A 21,816-nucleotide genomic window follows, 5' to 3' on the forward strand; every position below is an offset into this window, starting at 1 on the left:
AAGATGGATGAAATTAGCTGATTTGTAGAGGAGTTAGCTCTTTCATTTTCAGTAGTCTCATATGCTTTCAGAAGTGATATGGAGTATTGTAATTGCTTCTCAACGTGATGGATATCACCATAGCTCGCAAGTTTGTAATTTGTTTTTAACCTTACGAATTGTGCATCAACTTCATTTTTTTCTGGTCAACACCATGTTTTTGTAGTTTGTTTGTTATGTTCCTGGTTGAAAGAACAAATGCTACCGGATCTTGAAATTGCTCTTTCATTAGCAAAAAGGTTAAACATACACAAATGGGAAAACTTCCTTTCATGCAAGAAGATTGTACTGCAGATTTTAGGAACAGTGCAGCAACTTCTTTTTTGTGGTCAAACCATGTTTTTGAAGTATATTAGTCGCATTCCCGAGAGCTCAAAGAACAAACGATACTAAGGTAAATTGGAATCACTTTTTCAGTGAGGAAAATATCAACCATTAAACATGCACAAATAGGAAAACTTCCCTATACAAGACATGTATTGCGGATTTTATTTTGGCTTTGCAGAACAAAATGTTAGTGTCATCCCTGTAATATTGGAATCACTCTTTCAGTGACCCACTGGATTTTTTAGTATTCAGTTTGTTTTTAGTTTCACTTCATTGAACTACAAGATAGATTGAATTGATCGATTTGAATTTTAAGAGTATCATTACTTGTTTCTTATAAATTATATGCATCTGGATTCAAGTACGGACCTGATGTGCTATCTATCTTCATTTAGATAGCAATTGCTTTTCTTGATGAGGGCGCATGGAAACAATTCCTTAAGCAGCTCCAGCATTTCCCTGCGGTAATGCTCTGATTTAGTTGCTCATTTGCATATCATTTTGTCTTAAATTAAAATATCATAATATAAGTTTCCACTTCAGTCTTGATTTGCACCAAGGTTCGGGAAGGAGACCAACGTTTTGTACGTCTCAAAGGAGATCCTAGAGGTCGTCATGTTGTTATTGTTGATGATTTAGTACAATCAGGGGGCACTCTGATCGAATGCCAGGTAATCTGGTTCTCTCAACTTCAATATTTTGGATTACTATCAAATAATTTACCAGCCAATTCAAAGTGGGAATACTTTCCACAATGTTTTTCTACAGAAAGTTTTGGCTGATCAAGGAGCGGCAACAATCAGTGCTAATGTGACGCATGGGATCTTTCCCAATATGTCATGGGAAAAGTTTGAACATGATAAAGAAGGTAAGCATCGTTTGGTTGAAAAAGAAAATATCATGAAAGCACCGTGTTATTCGTTCTGTGCCTAACCTCGAATTGAGTCTACTATTAAACTGGAAAAAAACTTGTTGTTTCTCCCAACATGCTTGTTCTTTCTTACATTATACTGTTTTTCAGGGAATCCAGTAAATGGATTGACGTACTTTTGGATCACAGATTCCTGCCCACTGACAGTTAGCCAAGTGCAAAACGAACCTCCGTTTGAAATACTGAGTCTGGCTAGCTCCGTTGCCACTGCTCTTCAGATCTAAGCCACCCCAGTTGAACGAGCTCTAGAAAGTAAAACTCATCTTTTCCACTTGAGGCATATTAGAGATGATATATGGAGAGAAACTAGGTGCAAATTTTTGCAATTCCCTTGCAGTAAGCAAACCTGTCCTTGTGGGGGCCATCCCTGTACAAAGCTTTATTCAAGAATTTAAATCCTGTGATTTCTACCCTTTTTCATTCATCGATTACCCATAGGGTCTAATTCCGGCCATTTCCGGCATTGGTGGATGGTAAATCTCTGAAACAGTAGAGCGGTCCAATGAGATGAACGAGAAAACATTCATGACGGCCTCACTGGTAGCCACATCCTATTCAAGTGGACTTAACCATCTGCTTATTTAATCCAGTTCTATTATCAAAATATTTGAACGCATGCAATTTTTCTCAACTAAGTTTGCTATGTTTGCTAATGTGTTTCCATATTTATGTTATACACTGTGAGAGAGACTGAAGTAATTCATTAATCTTTTGAGAGCACGCCCGCTATCAATGGCTTCCCGTGCTCTATCCATTGCAGCGAGTACATCCTTTGCTCCCTCACTACCCAGCAAATGGTCAACCATTCCAGCATTCAAAACTATACGATCATAAGCAGGGCCTTTTTCACCTTTGAGAGCAGCCAATCCTAACTCGATATTCCTCAAAACCTGAAAATGACAAACACGATCAAAGTTATTTGCCACCAAAAAAAATATCATTTGTGCATAAACTTCAGTTTATTTTCTTTTTGTCTCCATTATAAAGCATGTAACTGATGTGCCGGAAATATCAAAGAGTTCTCGCAGATCATAAGTCCAGGAGTTTCTATCTTTTAATCAGCAATCCTTACAGCCAACTGAAACGTTTGGATTGAGGCTTCAGTTTAAAGGCCACACAGGTTTCTCATTGTGAGGTTTTAAAGTCTCACACGAGGCACACTTGGAGTGGTGAACACTATTGCAAAAGAAGAGTAAAGAACAAAAGGATATTGAGATTTGTTATCTGGAAGAATTCCCACTTGAAAGGCGACTTAATTTTTATCAGTTCCTGTAAGGTTTTCTTGCATATTGACAACAAAGGTTAAGCATCAGAAAAAGGTCACGGCTTCCTTACTGTTTTGTATAGTTTAGGTCATAGCATTTTCAATGAGGATCTTACCGATCTATCTGTCCTTGGGGTCTCGGTAGGTTCAAAACCATAATCCTTGGCACTGACCTCAATAGTGAAACTTTCACGTGAAATTCCTGCAAAATATTTGGTGTACAACGGGACATTGTCATTAACCAGGTCATAGAACACCTATTGAAAATGAATTGGAAGATCATATTCTGATTGCAGCTTTATTCTATCACAAGAGGAGGGGAAATTTTCCTCTAAACAGGGAAACCTATGGACAAATGTGCTATGTCTGATGCTTTGAAGTCTATATGGGACATCAGCCTCGGCTACTCTTCACTTGTCCATTGGTGGCATCAAAGCAAGAAGAATGTTTCAAGGAAAATCATATATTCCAAAAGAGCAAAAGTGTAATGGTTGAAAAACATGTACCATCAACATCAGAAGCAACACCAACATTCAGTGAACGGAACCCTGAACAATAGTTTACTGGAAGGCCCTTTGCAATCCCTGATCGCAGTTTTGTAGTCATCGAGAGAGCTCCTTCTTCACCCTATACACAATTTGAAAATAGTTCAAAATACTTATGAAAAGCAGAGAAGAATCAGAAGAAACAGAGCAAAAAGGATCCAACATACAAAAATAAAAACTTTAAAAATAGTTCTGGGTTCTAGTCCCACCACGACAAAAGGTTTCAACATTCAAAATAAAAACTTTAAAAGAATCACATTCGTAGGCAATTACAGAGCAAAAAATTCCTCAAATAGCAGAACTGTAGAGCCAACACCAACCTTGACCACCAAACCAGAATCAACACCCCTTCTTCTCATAAGCATCAACAATGGATTCTCATAACCCTCATGATAAAATCCGGTGACAATAGCTTCTTTCCCAGCGGCCTGTTTTCCAATATGACATAAACATATTACTTTGTACAGTTGCATTCTATACTGGATCATGTAATAGTCCTACAGATGATCCTGAACCTCACATGTTTAATTCATAAAGGAATTCAACCAAATTCAAGGATATGCATCTATTCTGTAAAGAAAGATAGAGAAATTCACTTGACTGCATCTTTTTAACTGGAGCTGCTGTGACCATATTTCAACATGTGTGATATTAAGAAATTCAGAAGATGCCACATTTGAACATCTTTAGAAGTAAAGTTCAAACTCACTCTTAAATACTGCTGCACTTTTTCAGATGTTGCAAGAGGTGGACGCTTTTTTATGTGCTCCCTCAGTCCAATAAGCGAGTATCTGAGAAGAAACGAAAGGTGATTATAAAACCAATTGGCAGTGAGATCTCAAAATGAGTGACTTAATCAGTTTGCAACAAATGCAACTATTCAATAGTTGTCATCCCAACTATGCATCTCTGAATTGATAGATATAGAACTAGCTAGGCACAACCCTTTTTTATCCTCCAAACATGAGAGTAGTTCTAAACCATATTTTTATTTTAATAGTAATCAAGAATATAGATTAGCTCACCTAAACTGCTCATATAGGTAAAGGCAACCATATACTCAATTTACTAGATTCTTATCCAATATTTCATCCAGTTCAATCCTTCCTTGAATTTCAGATATGATATGTCATGTAGCAATTGTTGAAGAGCAGATATGGAAGAGTGTTACATGACTCTTACAGTAAGAAGTCTTACAAAGCCAGAATTAATATGATGGAGTCTTACAGGAGTCACATAGAAGAGTCTTAGTTAAAGATGTTTTAGTTATGTTAATCTCCTATTTATATTCAGTTATTCAATTGTTCTATGACTTATCTTTTAGTGTTTAACATTAGATGTAATTGGGACAAGGGTAGTTTAATTGTAATTGGATTTTATTAGCTTCCTCTATTGTAAATAGAGGCTGATTGTACTCAAATTACAACAAGTTAGTGCAATAATTCTCTTTTCCAAAAATTCAACAGCAATCACCGATTCAATCCCATTATGTTGCCTTCAATAAGCACCTAAGTTGAACCATCACTAAGAGAAAATAATTATCCTACTCCATCATATCCAGCTAAACCTATACCATTAACCTTAACAAGTACTTCAGTTAAACACAACTTTATCTCTAAGCTCACCTGTTAAATTTAGCAGGGGAATAGCTTTTTAAACCAATAAATAAGTTATTACCATTCAAAAAGTCCCAATAAAGATTCCACTATTACACCAAGCCAAATGTCTGACCAAAAAATAACTCCAAATAGAGATAACCAACATGTTATCAACCACAACTCTATAAAATATTTAACAGGACAAAAAAATTTAAAAGGAAAATATATATTGGAGAAGATTCATACAGGGATGGGCGAGCTTCACGTTGACTAATGTGAACAAAACCAACATCTTCAGCCTGAGACAAAGACAGGAATGGTATTAAACAACTAAATTCACTTTTTTTTTTTACAATAATAATTAAATTCACTTGATAAGATGGTGAACCAAGAAGACCTCCAGGAGTTTTTTAGCCTGCAACATGGACAAGCTTGTATTTGCACCCATGAATTTTAGCATCTGTTCTTCAGTTATGCCCCCCTGCAAATCTTGATAACGCAGTTTTTCAGAAAAAATTCATTCTACACGCCAAGACAATCAAGATCGGCAGTAAAGGGAGGTCCAACCTTCAGAAAATCAACAAAATAATATATCGCAAGAAAAAAAATTCAGATCATATATTGTTAAAAAATGCCTGGCTGACCTTAGGTGGCATCCAGTCAACACCATGGAGCAGGCAAGATTCCCCATAAGATGCCCTCACTGCAGCAACAAACAATGTGCTTCTAAAGAAACGTGTATTCCCGTCATAAGGCTCCCCATAATGAGTCAAAGATCTCACATCAGCCACTGGAGGAGGACCTGATGCACAAAAATAATAAATAAATGAATGCTGCTTACTCACAAAGACTAGAAAGTAAACAAACTGGAAACAGAACATCATTTGACACATCTCAAATGAGTCCCGTTGAAAACACCTATTTCTCTGTCTTAGCTATCAAGCGACTCATCCAGCACATGGTAGATTTATAACATTTGCATACAGTGAAATGAAAAATGTCAGGTTAGATCTCCTCCTTCCTGCTTTCTTTTTATGCACAAGAAGTTGCCTTTTTGTTCTAGTTCCTGTTTATATCCTAAAAATTCAGATTTAGCATAACATTTTGATCCTTAACCATATGGTGGAACTGGAACACTTATAAAAGAAGTAACTGCAATGATAAAAAAAAAAAATATATATATATATATATAAGCATTTACATTAAGCATCTTTTTCAGACCTATTATCACCCAGTGATAACAGGCAATCATGTAGAAAACAATACTCCAGAAAAGAAAAAAAAAGTTCGAACTCATAAATATAACACATGATTAAGGAGTGGCATATTTGCTTTACCGCTTCAATGAAGAACAGAAATCGAAGTAATTATGAACATTGTTAGAAGTAAGGGGTATTTTAGTGATTTCAAGAGTGGTTGAGTCAGTAATATTGTAGTTAGAAGTATCCAGATTAGTAGTATGAAATTGGGGTATTTATTGTTTAAGCTCCAGATTGATTGGAGGCTGTTACTACTCACTTATGTAGACCTTCCTAAGTTAAGGGAAATTTAGTCATTTTAATAAAGATGAGATAGGGGTCTAGTTTCTCCCCATCATGTAGGCTGTCATCACAGCCCCTTTTCCTCAATTCTACTTCTCTCTTTCTCTCTTTTCTCTTAATACTATCTTCCATCTTCCTATTTAACAAACATTCCATACTTCTTCTCCTAATCCAGACACACACAACTCAAATTGCAGTGAGATTTGAACTCAAAAACTCAGAATAGAAAACCCCCATGTTGCCACTGAGCTAAATGGCAATCTACAAGGATTAAAATTTTTATAGGTATCAATAACCATGTGATAAATGTTTAAGGCACTTGGAAATTGGAATTTCTCTTATGCAACATGCAAAATCCCCATCAATAAACATTGTTTCACAAGCACTTGATAGAAAACTAATTTCAACCCAAAAAAACTAACTTATGGAAGCAGGATTTACCTAGCTCATCATCAAAAGCAAGACAGTAGGCTTTTAGCTCACGATTTGTTTCTCCATTCATCCGCTGGCCTACTAGAAAGGCAGAGAACAATGATTCACTCACCGTTGTGAGATCCCTTCCATCTGATCTTAATGGAAGAACATCCCTCAGAACACCTTGAACCTCTTCATACCCCAGATGTCCACCAGCCAAAACTTCTCTTAAAGCACCCACCAATCTCATCTCCCTAGAGTCCTTCCCTACAAATCTTGATCCAATTACGTTACCAGATGCCATTATAGTGCCTTCAGGATCTGCCAAGAAAATTATATCTGGTGGAAGAACCTGAACCAGACGAGGCCAGAATGTATCCATGACACGTCTTTCCCCTTCACTCCACTGGGTGGCTTCTGGAAAAGCATTTGCACGTATTGTCATTGCAGCAAAAAAAGCCCCAAGCTGTGCCTTTGAAACTTCCTCTTCATCTTGGAGCTCTCCCCTAGCTTGGAATGCAGCGGTATCAATCAGAAGTCCAAAAAATTAATAAGCACAAACGAGAGTGAGAGAGAAAGACAGAGAATGTGATAACTCTTGTAAAACACATGCTCACGACTGAGAACACCGCAAGGCATTGACCAGCACTCAGAACAATAGTTAACTATAAACTTCACCTGGAAATAGAGCTATGTCATGCACTCTGCATGGGCAGCAGAAATAACTAGAGGCTCAAGTTAAAAAACACTGTAGACTTGAAATTACGTTTTATTCTAGTGGGGATGATCAGTGTTGACCATTGCCATTGATAGAATTTAAAGATAAATAAACTAATGTTTCTCAACTTTTTATCTATGTTCACAGATATTTGATCCTAGTGCCAAAAATCTACCAAAAAAAAAAAAAAAAAGTGATCAGACAACTCTTAAGTGCCTTGACAATGGCACTAAATCTGAAACCTCACAATCATGGGAGCACCACGGTTCCCACACAAGTTTAGCTGCAATTGCTTGCTAATATTTCCTTCTTTAATATTAGTACAAAAATTTTAATTTAAAATTTTGAGTTCAAAATAAGGAACAATTGTAAGAATCTGAAATCGTTTAATAAGTAATTCAGACAATTTCTTAAGCCGGAAAACAACTCTTTATCTTTTAGATGTCTGAATAAGCTCATTACTGGACGAAAGTTTGGGTCTCCGCCTACCACCCAATAGATGGCTGGACCCTATCTTGAAGAATACGAGAACCTATCAATTTCATGTACCTGTAGCACAGTGAACTGCAATACTACCTTAGAACTACCTATATTTTTCCCGCCAAGACATTGACCATTTAAAGGAAATTTGATACTTCGTATAAATTCAAAAACCGTTATTACAATAAATCCATTATAAGTAAATCATAGATCGTAAGATAAATCAAATTTATCAAAAAATAACACTACTCAACAGCTAATCTCATCAATAAGAAAATCACCTGATCTGAGAATCGTGTCCAAGACCTTGTAAGCTTGGTCCTCGGTTAGCGGCCTCGTCTGCCTGGGTCCGGTGCAGACCTTACCCTGAGCTTCGAGCACTGTTGAATTTGGTTTTGGAATCTCGGACGGCCGATACGATGAGGACAACGCCGGACTGCGTACCTCTGCCTCCGTTAATCCTAATTCATTTACCGAAGCTGAACTCAAGGAAGCTCTCGTTGTGTAACTCCTCCATGGAATCGCAGCACAGCCCTCAACCGCCCCGAGAGGAAAGTGGATCTGTCTATGCTGATTAGGGAGATTCTGAGACTTATGTGCGAAAAGAAGAGATGACGACGAAATCTTGGGGCTGGAATGGACGAGAGATTTCATGGCGTTTGCTTCTGCTTAGTTTTCTTCCGAGCACAAAGCGAAGGAAATGCCGTAATGGATGCTGCCCGAAAGAAATGCCACATAAACCATGAATGTACAGGAGCTTACTTGCAATATTTTAGTCGTTTTGCTCAACGTCGATTGCGCACAATACCATTACCCAACACCTTCTTCGTGTTCAACGAGTCATCATGTCGGAGCCCGTAAAAGGTGCGGATAAGGATCCGCAGAGCACCGATTCCCGATAACACCGCTTTTCCTTCTCTCAGCTGTTTAGTGAAGGCGTAAAAGTACAAATGCCAAAATAATAATTTTAATACAACTTTATTTTAATTAATAAATATTTATTAGACCAATATCTCTTATGGACCATCCCCTTCCTTCGCTGTCTTGGATCCAAAATCACAAAAATTAGCAGCCCACAAAATCTGTACCCAAATCCATCCAACTAACTAACCGATGGTTCCATATGTCATGCTCACTTCAGTAAATGGGCCCCTAATTGAATAATTGAATCATGACCGCATGCCAACAAAAACGTCATGTTACATAACACGTAACATCTTATATGCTTCTCTGGGGCTGAAGAAAGGGGGCCCATCTGAAAACAAAATCCATTGGGCCCAGCTGACATTAAAGCGTTCCTCGTTGGATAAATACAACTTAATCTTTTCCAGTAAAGATGAATAAAATTACAAAAGACACACTGGCATTCACACTGCAAACGACCACCGACAACCACCGACGCACTCTATTATTACATCCCTACACGTTTATTAATATTCTCATTTCGGAAACAATTCTGGGCTTCCCTGTCCCACTCATCCTCCTTTCTTCCACATATCTGTGTGCTGACAAGGTCCTTAGCTGCTGTTGACCCTCCTGCAGTTCTTCCTGATCTCACCCTTCTTCCCCGTCAACGGCGTGATGTTGCCCATCTTGACCATGGATTCCGCGAAATGTTTCAAGAAGAGCTCGTTGTTCTCCGCGTACAGCTTGACCAGCTGCATCGTCTTCTCGCTCTTTGTGAATAGCACCTCGTCGGAGTTGAGCAGGCCCTTGTACGCTATCAAGTGCTTGAAGTAGAAGTTGTCGAACTTGGCCGGGGTGGCGAAGTCCAGGGGGAAGAGGTTCTGATCGCCGCCGGACCTCGGGCAGTTGGTTCGGAGCTTGGCCGCGTAAGATGCATCCAGGGTCAAGTCCGGCTGCCCGTTACCGGACTGGTTGTACAACCTCTGCCGGAAGCTGGTGCACCTTGAAAATCCGATCGTGTGGCTACCTGCATGTTTACCAGGTCTTTTTATTACTCATTGCCAGGACCGGTCTATTCGACAAGCCCATGGAGGGTGCCTAGTCTAGTTGGTACGAAAGTGAAACAGACAGAAAAAGATTGATAAAATATCATGCTCAGTCAGTCGTAGGGGTGACTTTTTGGGGCCATAGACGTGGAAATTGAGGTCTATGATCAGAAAAACAAAGTGAAAGATAAGATTAAAAAATAAAAAATAAAAAGTATGGAACCTGAGAGAGCAACAAGATCGACGAGGTTGAGACCCTTAAGCTTGAATTTTGTGATAATGGTGGGAAGTGTGTTGTTTGGAGCAGGAATGTTGTTGTTAGAGCCGCTCAAGCTGGCACCCCTGGAGTCTCTTCTCCCCAGTGGAACTACCCACCCTGGACCTCCAGCCTACACCGACAACTCCGTCGATTTCAGTCAATCAGAAATTGTGAGCAGAGCTATACGTGCCTTCTTATTTCTGAGAGATTACCAGAAGCGAAGAATCCCTGGCAGCAAGAGTGAGAATATCTGCGCAAGAGACTTTCTCCGGGCATTCCTTCTCCAATGCAGCTTTGATGTCGTCGATCACCTCGAACCCTCTGGCCGAATTGCGATTTGGGTTCGATCGCTTCTCACTTATGATGCTCCCACTGCTGTCTAACAGCACTGAACCATCGCAACCCTGAAACCCAACAGACCAAATTTGAAGACGAAGCATTGAAAATTCGAACTGTAATGCAAATACTCTGCGACCAAATTAAAAGAGTACCTTAACGAAACAATCGTGAAAATGGAGTCTGATTATGGAAGCAGCATTTCGGGCTTGTTTGGCGACAGCTTTCGCCACAACTGACTTGACAATCTCCTCTACTTTCGGACATGAGTGCTCATAGAAGTGAGGGTAGAGATAGTCAGAGAAGCAGAGAGGAAGGAAAGCTAGAACTACAAAACCCACAAGGAAATTCTTGGAAAAAGCCATTCTCGTTAGCTTTTTCTTACTTTCCAGCTCTTTCCTGCTCTTGTCTTCAACAAGTAGCTTTCAGAAAGAGTTCTCAGGGCTTCTTCCTAGATGATGAAAACTGGGAAGGAAGTCTGGGTACTTATAGGGAAGATTTAGTGATGAAAACAGCTTCAACAAAAGTGTAGTTGGTAACTTGAACTTTCTAACTGCTGCATGATCCAAAGATGAACGGACCTGTATGCAACTCCAAAAGGAAAAAGAAATCCAGATTTCTGTCCTTGTCAGAAGTCAAAAAGGAAGACGCCCGATGCTCTCATCTCCTCTCCAAGAGCCATGCAATCTGTTGATCCATTGTCATGCATTTTCCCAGTACAGAAAGATCAAACATTTCTACTAGTTACCCAAATTCAGTCATTTCCGAAGACAATTCTAAATTCCCAGATGATAAAATCAATTATCTAACTGCTTCAGACTCGCTGAAGCATTGTTTCTAGAAACAAGGGTTAGTTGCGGTAAGTTCGTCTAATTCATTTTTACCCAAAAAGATCCAAATCATCTTGCGAAACCTTTGAAGAAACGGAATAGTGAATGATGTGCTGAACGGCAATTATAAATTTGATTGACAGGCGTGACAAGAAACACGGAAACCCTAAAGTGGAGGCAGAGAGAACCACCTGCTCCTTTGACAATGAAATGATTTTCGTCGCTTTGTTTGATTCAATCAACTTTGTTTAAACTCGAAGTCATCTACGAATCAAACAAAACAAGTATGGCGGGATTAATGTCATTATTCTAAGTAGTTAGTGGAGATTACTTTGATCATCTTTCCAAAGAAAAGCAAAAGAAAAGAACCCCAGCTGCCACGCAGGCCATCAAATGATGCAAGCCTTGGGGATTCAGTCTGATTTTGCAGGTCTCTTCTTCCAACCTCAAGTACTAGAGAGTACTTATAAGATGAATAAGACTTATTTACGTGAAAATTATTCTACTTAACCGCTTACTTTCATCATTCCTTCTCTAATCATGTTTGTTATTCTTTGTAATTAAATAGTAAAATTGTCATACGTACAGATGAAGAATATGGTAACCCTTAAATACTCAAAAGATTACTCACTAATCATAGGGAAGCTATGAATGAATATTTATTTATGTGATATTTTAACCCATAAGTAGATAAACAAAGTGTTCATAATTTGTTAATTAACAAACTATATTCGGTTTAACTAAAAGATTAGTTATAAAATTAGGTGAAAATCCCATCCACAAATCATAACAAACTGGCCATCCCTTAGACAACATGAATGTGAAGTTTGGATTACTGTATTTTTTTTAAAAACATGAGAGGGAGACATTTGGATTGCGAGAGGGGAAAAAATGGTTGAAGGAGACCATAAATAGGAATATTAGGTGAAGAATGAAAGTAATGGGCAGAGAAGGTTCAAATTAGAGGTGGGTAGGAGAACTACTCACCTTGTTTGTCAAAGGGAAGGACACTTTTTTTAAAGGGACCTTAGCCTTTGGCTTGTTTATGTGGATTAGCTGACTCTCGGCCTTATTTTTATCCTGTATCTGTTCTCATAAACGGAGAGCTAAGGTCCCTCTGACAACAACTTCATCCCTGGTCATGAAAGCTTGTTTTGCAGGATTTCAATATATTAGCCCTTGAGGTCTCTCAGTCACACAATTTGAAATCATCTATGACAATTAATAAATTTGATATCTTTCTGTTTACTAATCGACTTAAAGACTATTCTTTAATAAAGCACAGTTTCCTTTTCTTTCTTTTAGTTTTTTAGTATTTATGTAGTTTTTATTCACTGGTGATGAACCAAGAGGCAATCGCTGGAACTTTTTCGTTCTTCTGTCTGTTATCTTTGAATAGGCTCACTGATAATGATGGCTCGAAAGAGGTAAATAGAGTTTTGACGTATAGTCGAGGACTTCATTATTTATATTACTGTTAAGTTGATTAAGATTGATTCGACCTCACAGGTCTATCTGGGTTATCTGCTTCATAATTGCATCTTTGACTTGTGCCATGGCTGCTGTCTCCAACCCGCTTCTTCACCTGCTCACTCGCAAGTCGCAAATGCTTCGGCCTTCTGCGGGAGTTGTTAGTCTTCACATGAACACAGTCAGTTTTATCCATGGAAGTTAAATTTGTTTCTCTTTCGGAGGGAGTTGTTGAATCGAGAACAAAAGAAGCCAGAACAGTTGCAGAGAGATAGATCACGTGCATGGAGCAGGTAAAACCAAACTTCTTCTCCAAAATGTCTTTGGAAAATCTGAACTTGGCCCAGAATCAGAAATGACAAAATTCTCTAGTTTAAATTTCACCGACAAGGATTCAGTCAAAGAAGATAATGGGAAGTGAGAAATTTAAACATAGCTGGACTTTTTCGATCATATTAAAGCTTGAATTCAGCCATTTGACATGTGAGGACTATGTCATTTGTTTCAGTTGAGTAAGCAACGGAGTAGGATTTGCAGAGGCATAACCCCATCAACTTCACTTGCTTCTTTCAGAGATTTTAAAGTAAACGGTAGTGTAATCATAACCCAGTTCAACATATGGTCAAGAGTTGGAGATGGTCATGACTCTTGACGTATGAAAGAGCTCTGATTTGAGAAGATTGGGAAAGAAGAGCAGTTGATTTTCATCATTGGAGACTTATAAATACAACACAATGAGGCTCGCTAACAATAGTAACTCCACTGGCGAGCTTCTTTTCCAAACTATAGTGAAAGCAGAGATGGCAATGTTTAAGGTTTCTTTCAGTGTCATGCTCCTGCTTTTGGTTGCATTTCCTCTAGCCCGAGCTCACCCTGGTCTCTTCTTCAATTGGGGTGAGGGTGGAGGTGGTGGGAAAGGTCATGGGAATACTTTGGTGGTGGTGGAGTATACTCGGACCTTTTTCCTGATTACTATCAATACTCATGCCCTCGAGCTAATGACATTGTCACAGCTGAGTTAGAGAAAGCCATCTCTCAGGACCCTCGAATGGCTGCTGCTTCTTTGCTCAGGCTCCACTTCCATGACTGCTTTGTGCAGGTTGGAAGTTTGGTCTGATTTACTTGTTCTGTCTTCATCTGTTTTCAAGGGATTTTACTTTGGAGCTTAAAGTTTAATCTTCTATTCTTTTTCTCCATGACTTAAATCTGTCTCACTGGGACCTTGCTTCCAGGGGTGTGATGCATCTATACTATAGTAAGTGGGAAAGGATCAAACCCAAAAAGAAACTCTGTCAGAGGATTTGAGTCATAGATGAGATAAAAGCAAAGCTAGAGGAGGCGTGTCCTGAGACCGTGTCTTGTGCTGACATTCTCGCATTGGCCGGTAGAGGCTCCACGGTACTGGTAAGCACATAGGAAAAAATTTGGCCTCTGAAAATTGGCTTTGAAATAGCAATTGTTTTCTTGAATAGTTCTTGACATGTTTGGGAGCTGTTCCAACAGAGCCATAGACCTACCTGGGAGCTCCCTCTGGGAAGGAAATATTCAAAAACAGCAAGCCTGACAGGCTCCAACCAAAAGTCCTCCACCAAACTCCACTCTTCAGAGCCTCGTTACTCTCTTCAATCAACAAGGTCTTGATGAAGTTGACCTTGTAGCTCTCTCAGGTGAGCTTTTCAACCTTCTCCTGAATTGCAACTTCTGTCCATTATTTGGCAGAAATGTTCTCCCATTCTCTGGGTTGCATTCAGAATCATCTTTGCACTACAGATTTTCCCACTAAATGCTATGATTGAATTGTATTCACTGCAGGGAGTCACACCATTGGGGTAGCAAAGTGTGTAAGCTTCAAGCAAAGGCTCTACAACCAAGATGGGAACAACCAAGATGGGAACAACCAACCTGATGAAACACTCGAGAAAACCTACAACTATGGTCTCAAATCTGTTTGCCCTAGCTTCGGAGGTGATAACTGTTAGACTAAATGAATTTCTAAATACAACATGAAATTCATAATCTGTAAACAGAAAAGTGAACGAACGCTTACCTCCAGTCATCGCGATCAATTTCCAGAAGAACAAAGATCATCTTGTCTATTCAGAGACTACTCAATGAAAAACCATAGACTCTCTGCTAGACCAGATCCGTGAAACTTTAATTACTTGTTTTCCCATCAAATGAAGAGAAGTTATAACTGCTGGGCAATTACAATTGTCCACTTCTTCCTACATCTAAGGAAAACAGTTGCTTCCTAAGAATGGATCATATTTGAACGTGTCTAACAATAACATCATTTCTCCCTTCAGCATCATTTCAAAAAAAAAAAAAAAACATCATCTCTCCCTTGGATATTGCCTCTCCAGCCAAGTTTGATAACTTATATTTCAAGTTCATTCTGTCAGGGAAAGGTCTCCTTACCTCTGATGAAGTGCTTCTGACTGGTAATGGTGCAGCAACCATGAACTTGGTCAAGATGTATGCCGAAGAGGAGGAACTGTTCTTTAATCAGTTTGCTAAATCCGTGGTTAAAATGGGGAATATTAGCCTTCTCACTGGGTTCAACGGAGAAGTTAGAAAGAATTGTCATCTGTTAAACTAGAAGTGAAGGGTGTGCATGTCTAATGGTTTCTGATTTCTGGTTAACTGGTACTTTGATCTCTTAGTTGTAGTGTGCTGCTGGGTTTTGTACCTCCAACATTCGCCATCCACCATGAATGTGTTGTTTCTTGGTTAAGCATGATTCCATAACATTCAGATTTTTTGTGATATGAAATGCTAATTGAAGGAAACAGCAAAAATACGTACAGAGAAAAGGTTGCAAATGGAAGTAGAAATGGTGTCCTGAGCTGACAAATCAATCAAGATCTCTAAGAATCATTTGCATGGTAGTAGATCAGTGGTGCTCGAAATACAATCTCTAGTACAGTAGTAATCAAAAGGAACTGTGGAAAATACAGACGTAAAATTCCAAACAAAAATGAGAAAATTTGCCTCATCTTCAAATAGAACCATATTTTCTTTCACTGGTTCTCTGTTTTGTTTGAGTCGAAACTGGAACATGATCCCAAGTTGTTTGATTGACAAAGGGGCTGTTCTCTGCTTGTGGGTAGCCATCTCCTCTTGAACTCACCTGAGGATTGATCAGACTATTCAAAATGAATTCGCTTTTCAAGAAACAAAGAAAATTAATTGTTTCGATCACTAATAAAATTAGCAAATTGTTAAAGCACTCGAGTTCACAGTGTTGAGTCTTTTGGGTTAAGCCCGGTATAATCCCAAAATGACTAACTACTTAGAAGGCCTATTACTTAACTTTATAACCCATTAGCTTTTCTTCTCATTTTCAATGTGGGATTTTTCCCACTCAACACACAGAGCTAAAACAAAATTTGACCAGGGAATAACAACTAACTTAGCCTGTTTATCTTGAGCCCCAAGTTCCAAGCTCTCTGGCTTCTATATAAGCAGAGATTTCTCTGTTGAATTTAGTTGACTTGAATATAAATAGTTTAAACATGCATGTGTTACACTTGATCCATGTGAGGTTGTATTCATTTCTAAAGGTTGTAACTTACAGTCTCAAGACATGCTGAAAGAATGGTCATCCCTGGCAAGGCATCGAGTCCACGCTGCAGATAAACCATTTCCATTATCAAACAAATACGAATAAGGAAAGCATAGAAGTAAGCCAAAGTTCAAAACATTAAATAGACCTGGCGTTCTACTCGGCTCTTATAATAGAATCCTCCACAGCAAAATGCAGTTGATAACACCATGAATCTGCAATGCCCAACTTCTTCCAATTTAAAAAAGAATAGTATGCAATAGATATCAATACCATAGTAAGAAGTGTTAAATAGAGTGAGTAGGTGTGTGCATGTGTGTATCTGTCTAGTTATATATGTCTGTGTGTGTCAGGGAGAGAGAGAGAGAGAGAGAGAGAGAGAAGACAAATAATTCAAATCTTTCACATTTCACTTGCACCAACTCACTCTCCATCAAAAATTGATGATGAAAATGAGTGATGATGTTCACAGTAAGATGGTATCATGATCCAATTTACAAATTTAGGAGCAATATCACCCATCAATGGATGGATAGAATTACACCTACTTGTGTGATTGTTTTTTACCACTGCATAGTCGAAACACCAAGTTGATGTGAGCCATTTATGTGCATTTTGAATTTTGGATAAACAATAAATCACTTGAATTTGTCAAGATACCATTCAAAAGCCGCTAACAGCCACCATAGCTATAGTATCATTTATGCTCCCTTTTCTGATGTCCCCCGGGATAGTAGAAAATAGTTAATTATGAAATTTCAGAATTAAAAACAAATTGCATAGAAATCAACCATTGGATACTAGAATGATGAATTAGGGCATACATGCAAGAAAATATTCCAAATGTAGCCCACCCACTGCCAGAATCACCTTCTTTTTCCTGCCTGTACTCTGGAAATAGAACTACAAAGTTAGTGTTATTAAAGAGAAGAAGTTGGTTGTTTGCAATTTGCCAACATCCACATAAAAGCCATATATACTACAAAATTCTCAAAATAAGAAGAAAAACCTAAAATCAGTAGCAATAACTTGACCTAGTAATAAACGGAGATAAGGTAAAATCAAAAATTTCCAAAGCCAAACATGAAGGTGATAACTAACCACATGTCTTTGTAAGAATGAATTCTATAGGTTCATAACCCTCCACAGGGATACTGATGGTAACTTCATATGGAGTATTACGAGCCTTCTCGCCTGCCAAAGCAAAAGGCATTTTAACAAAATGCTTAACTTATGATGGCAAATGGGTGCATAGATAAATGATAACAATCCATACATATCCAATTCACAACTAAGATAGTTGGTGACAAAGTGGTAGGTGAGTTCCCATGTGCCCCTGACCCAGACAGGTGGGCATCTAATCCATTACCAGGATTGACCTGTAAGAAGAACGACTTAATTGTAAAGCATTTATAATCAAGAGAAAGGCTTCTGCAAAATGTAGCATCATACCTTAACATAGGGTTTTCCCACTAAACCAGAACGTGTGGAACGTGCAGTCATGTACAGAGATAAATGGGTCTGCTCAGTTCCAAAGCTGCAAAGGACATCAAATTCAAATATAATTTTAAAAAAATGTCCTCCTCGTAGTAAAAGAACCAGCCCACTGACACCTTAAATTGCTAAATTGAAGCAATTGAATCATTTAACCCAAAGAGAAAAAAGTTTTTGAAAAGAAAAGAATGACCTGAACTCTGGATGAGCCTTCTCAAAACCCAGTTGAGTCAAACCATTATACACCTGCAAGTCCAGAACTGGCTCTAACTTTTTTTCATCCAGATGGAAGGATTATAAAAAAAATGCCAGAAAATTGGCAGAAGCAAACAAGAATTCTCACGATTTCCCATGAGCGGGGATTAAAGCCAACAGTGAACCCCTCAAATACCCGCAGACCAGATTTTTCACATGGGATAGCAAGCTCAATAAGCACCCTGGTTTACAAGGGAAAAGTGGACAATCAAATATCTTGTACGTGGGGATTTTTCAGAATTTGCATTTGGACGAGAATGAATTTGAATTCTTAACCAGGGCCCATAAGATAACATAATATGAAATGGGAATGGGTAAAAGTATGCCACAGCATGAGAACATTAAAGTGAGAATATAGTAAGACGAAATTTAGAGGACCTTTTATAAAGGTGAGAATAACTAAATCAGGGAAATTTCATTGCGCAATAATATCAAAGAAAGAACTGGATATCTAATGAATGAAAATCTAAACCTCCAGATTCAGTCAAGATAAAAAAATGACCTGCACATGGTAGAATCGTAAGTGACACTGCAGATGCATCCAAGCTCACCTAAGAGATGAAACAACAGAAACATATAATAAGTTCAATTATCAGAAGAAAAAATGCCTGATAATGAAATCTAAAGCAATACATATTTGTGGAGTAATACATGAGCAGCAGTATTTGACAAAAAGAAAGTTCAAGTGCACAGATTAATGACCCTCAAACGTACGGCCTCATGGTATGTCTCAGTATATCATGAATAATAAGAATTTGCAACTGAAGAATTGCCACAGACACGGGAGTATAGAAAGGTGACGCACCTTTACAATTTCCATTTAAACATTTTCCACATATTATATTTACCTGAAATTGTGTTGTGAAGAGTTACACAATTTTATAATTACACAAGCAAAAATGAAGAAAAACTTTGAGCTATTTTATATATCCTTGGAGCAGATCGAAAGTTGAGAAATGAACCTGAGCCGTGCGACCCATCTTATCATAGGTAGTTTCACAAGTAAATAGGTCTCCATTGTAGAAACCCTGTGCTTGTAGTGAATAACCAAAATGTCAAAACTGGAATCACCATATAGATAATATCAAAATCCTCAAAGTAAAATTTCTTCCAGGTTTAGAACTTTGGTACTAATCCACTAATATTGTACTAATGTGGGTAACAAGTTTTTTCTCTCTACAAGTCATCACATTTTGCAGGCATTAGAGAATCAATTTTTTAATACTAATAAACTATAAGTTTGCTTCATTGAAGCAGCCACTTACTTGGACAAAGTTCACATTTCCAGAACCAGAAACAAAGTAATTGAACGTGGCATATCGACCAAAGTCAACATAACCCTGGTACACAGTAGAAGCACCTTGCTGTTACAATTCATAGATCATCTGGTCAACTAAGCCTACACAATATATAAAATAGTAAAAGGGACTACAGGACAAACAGAAAAAAATGTATGTATAGAAATACAGTCAAAAGGAAAAGCTCGTTTGGAAAACCTGTTGAGATCGGGTCTCCACGTCTTTACAGAACCGAACAACCAAATCTGGAGAACCCTGCCAATAAATATTCATCATCTATAAGCTTGAAATGCATACAATTAGCAGGATAAAAAGTAAAAGAGATAAAGTTCTTTTCATGTAAATCACTGGAACAGAATTTGAATTGTGTGGATTGGTGTCTAGTCCACCAGGATTGAAAAATGAACTGAAAAGTATATCTTAAGTGATTTGAGATATTATACCTTTCCATCGTATTCAAAAACATGGCCAATCCACTCAGTCTGAATTTACAGCTAAGGGATGAAGCATCTTCATAGGAATGACTGTTCAGTTGAGCTTTGTGTGTGTGTGTTAGAGAGAGACAGAGAGAGAGCAAAAAAATTGAAATCAGAGGATACATAGTCAACAATCCGACTGGTATTATCAAATGCATAGCAATTAGATTTTGGTACCACCACTGATGCAGACCATGGAATCTGAATAGCTGCCAAAAGACAATGCAACAGGAAGAAGTGGTTCAAACAAGTCACAAAAGAATATACTTTCTGATGTCAAAACACAAGATTGTAAAATCCATTTTAGAATATTTGGTTACAGTAAAACTCCCACCTACTAGAAGATGTAGAGATAAACAAGTCAGAAATTGAACATTTGAAGGCCTTCGGAGTAGTAGCATTTCTGCAAAATTAAGGAGAACATTATGACTTTCAGCTATCATCATCTTCGTCAAAGCTTGTCCCAGCTATGTTGAGCCGGCTTGCTTTGAAACTATTTTAATAGTTAAAACCTTCAGAAAACAAAAGAGAAAATGAGAAATTATGGTTTTCCAGACAATTTTCCAACATAAGATATATTAATTCACTTCTTTCTTTGTTCACATGATGATGCTGCCAAAAGAGTAGAATGTCGGATGGTTGAAAATTTTAGAAAGCAAATAGCGTTGTTAGGTTCTTTAACAAGACTTTTCTTTCCAGATAGCTAATTTTCATCAAGACAGCAATATTGTTTATCTAAGTACCATATTGTTCCAACTGGAGACAAATTTTTGACCAACAAACAGATGTCTTTACTATGTGTACGTCGGATCTAGAGTTCCAACGGTAAAATGATGTCATGACACTAGAAGCCAGAGATGCAAAAAAGAAAACTCAACACAAACAAATAGTGCTTATCGAGTAACAACATAACAAAGATCTACTAGTTGTTTATGACTCTTATATAAAATTCTCGACATCCAGCTCAGACGAATTTTGATGCAGATGGCATTTCCTCAGACTCGATTTTCGGTTTGAAATCCAAAACTTAGTAATTGGTGGAAAAACGTTTAAAGTGTAGAGTGCAAACATCTCTTAGGTTAACGAGCATTTCATCAGTTGGGCTGCAATCTAACAACATATCAAAATAATTTAAGTGATTGAAATACTAATTACTCATAATCCCAATCCCATGAAACATGGTAGCGATCAGCTTCAGTAACTTTCTTTACGGAATCCAGGACCAGAACAGAAGCTCCTTCTCCCAATCCGTTCAAAATAACAAGAAACGCATTTTCCAGCTATTCAGGACTTTCGGTAAGGTTCCAAGTATTTCAGCCGGATTTAAAGCTTCCGTGCTGAACAATTACCTCATATTTAATGTATTTCTAAAAAAATATCGTAATTAGAATAAGGCTTGCCTGTGAGGAGAGCTATACGAGACGCCCAGAGGTGACGAAGGAGAGCAGAGAAAGACGACTCAGTTTCATCCCACAACGGCCGCTCTCCTATGTTTGCTGCAAACCTGAAATGCTGTTAACTCAGATCGAAGAGAAAGCAAAGAATAGGATCGATTTATGTGGCCTACTTGGGTGTTACCTGACCCACTTCGTGTCGGATACTGCGATTCTTCCTGTAGAGACGATGACAGATGATCACTGGGATTATTAGCAGGAGTTAAGATTTGGAAAGTTTTTGTAGGTTGTTTATTTTCGAAGGTAGAAATAAATTAAAAAACCCAATAACCTCATTCGCGTTAGGGCATTTTAGAGGGCAATCAATCACACACGTGATCGGATTTCATGATGCACAAAAGAGGGTTTCTCCACGGTTCATTAAACAGAGCGGAAACATAATCAAAAATCTTATTTGTATATGATCAGGTAATTTTACCTATTTATAATTTTATTATTTATTACACAGAACATTAACAAATAATTACGTATTATATACTCATTTACCGGTTTTACCCATATTATATGACTTTTTTTACATTTTTAAATATTATTATTTACTATATTTATTAATTTATTTATATGTTTACT

The 21,816-nt window shown here is 38.0% G+C and overlaps 4 protein-coding genes and 1 pseudogene across 6 annotated transcripts; 2 read left to right on the plus strand and 3 right to left on the minus strand.

Moving 5' to 3' along the window:
* Positions 1–293: 293 nt before the first annotated feature.
* LOC137940903 (ribose-phosphate pyrophosphokinase 3, mitochondrial-like) lies at positions 294–1,813 on the plus strand. Its single transcript, XM_068786017.1, has 4 exons — positions 294–324; positions 910–1,037; positions 1,135–1,234; positions 1,388–1,813. Exons 1-4 carry the CDS (start codon positions 294–296, stop codon positions 1,519–1,521), a joined length of 393 nt encoding a protein of 130 aa, XP_068642118.1. The 3' UTR covers positions 1,522–1,813.
* Positions 1,814–8,670, minus strand: LOC137940356 (uncharacterized). The gene is made up of 10 exons (XM_068785382.1): positions 8,139–8,670; positions 6,687–7,169; positions 5,349–5,506; positions 5,102–5,185; positions 4,951–5,003; positions 3,816–3,897; positions 3,427–3,534; positions 3,068–3,188; positions 2,678–2,763; positions 1,814–2,187 (listed from the first exon to the last, which is right to left on the minus strand). The coding sequence occupies exons 1-10, from the start codon at positions 8,509–8,511 to the stop codon at positions 1,969–1,971; spliced, it is 1,767 nt and encodes a 588-aa protein (XP_068641483.1). The 5' UTR covers positions 8,512–8,670; the 3' UTR covers positions 1,814–1,968.
* Positions 8,671–9,056: 386 nt separating this feature from the next.
* Positions 9,057–10,881, minus strand: LOC137941134 (peroxidase 72-like). The gene is made up of 4 exons (XM_068786410.1): positions 10,560–10,881; positions 10,281–10,472; positions 10,033–10,198; positions 9,057–9,790 (listed from the first exon to the last, which is right to left on the minus strand). Exons 1-4 carry the CDS (start codon positions 10,767–10,769, stop codon positions 9,375–9,377), a joined length of 984 nt encoding a protein of 327 aa, XP_068642511.1. The 5' UTR covers positions 10,770–10,881; the 3' UTR covers positions 9,057–9,374.
* Positions 10,882–13,504: 2,623 nt separating this feature from the next.
* Positions 13,505–15,303, plus strand: LOC137940357 (peroxidase 9-like; annotated as a pseudogene).
* Positions 15,304–15,543: 240 nt separating this feature from the next.
* Positions 15,544–21,593, minus strand: LOC137941128 (uncharacterized). 3 transcript variants are annotated; one of them, XM_068786400.1, is made up of 20 exons: positions 21,518–21,586; positions 21,371–21,429; positions 21,193–21,288; positions 20,127–20,195; positions 19,916–20,001; positions 19,760–19,798; positions 19,515–19,571; positions 19,284–19,358; positions 18,981–19,046; positions 18,824–18,866; positions 18,521–18,569; positions 18,107–18,200; positions 17,957–18,009; positions 17,722–17,806; positions 17,546–17,648; positions 17,371–17,463; positions 17,094–17,160; positions 16,418–16,484; positions 16,280–16,333; positions 15,544–15,834 (listed from the first exon to the last, which is right to left on the minus strand). In XM_068786400.1, exons 1-20 carry the CDS (start codon positions 21,520–21,522, stop codon positions 15,703–15,705), a joined length of 1,392 nt encoding a protein of 463 aa, XP_068642501.1. In that variant the 5' UTR covers positions 21,523–21,586; the 3' UTR covers positions 15,544–15,702. The 3 variants fall into 3 exon arrangements, with proteins under 3 accessions (XP_068642501.1, XP_068642503.1, XP_068642502.1); XM_068786402.1 differs by having other exon boundaries at positions 21,371–21,404; positions 21,518–21,560; XM_068786401.1 differs by having other exon boundaries at positions 21,193–21,296; positions 21,371–21,593.
* Positions 21,594–21,816: the final 223 nt, after the last annotated feature.

The sequence above is a fragment of the Aristolochia californica genome, unplaced genomic scaffold (genome assembly GCF_029961685.1).
Source record: "Aristolochia californica isolate CCGP_79_NKW_82.1479 unplaced genomic scaffold, dmAriCali1.0.hap1 SCAF_9, whole genome shotgun sequence".
NCBI lineage: Eukaryota > Viridiplantae > Streptophyta > Magnoliopsida > Piperales > Aristolochiaceae > Aristolochia > Aristolochia californica.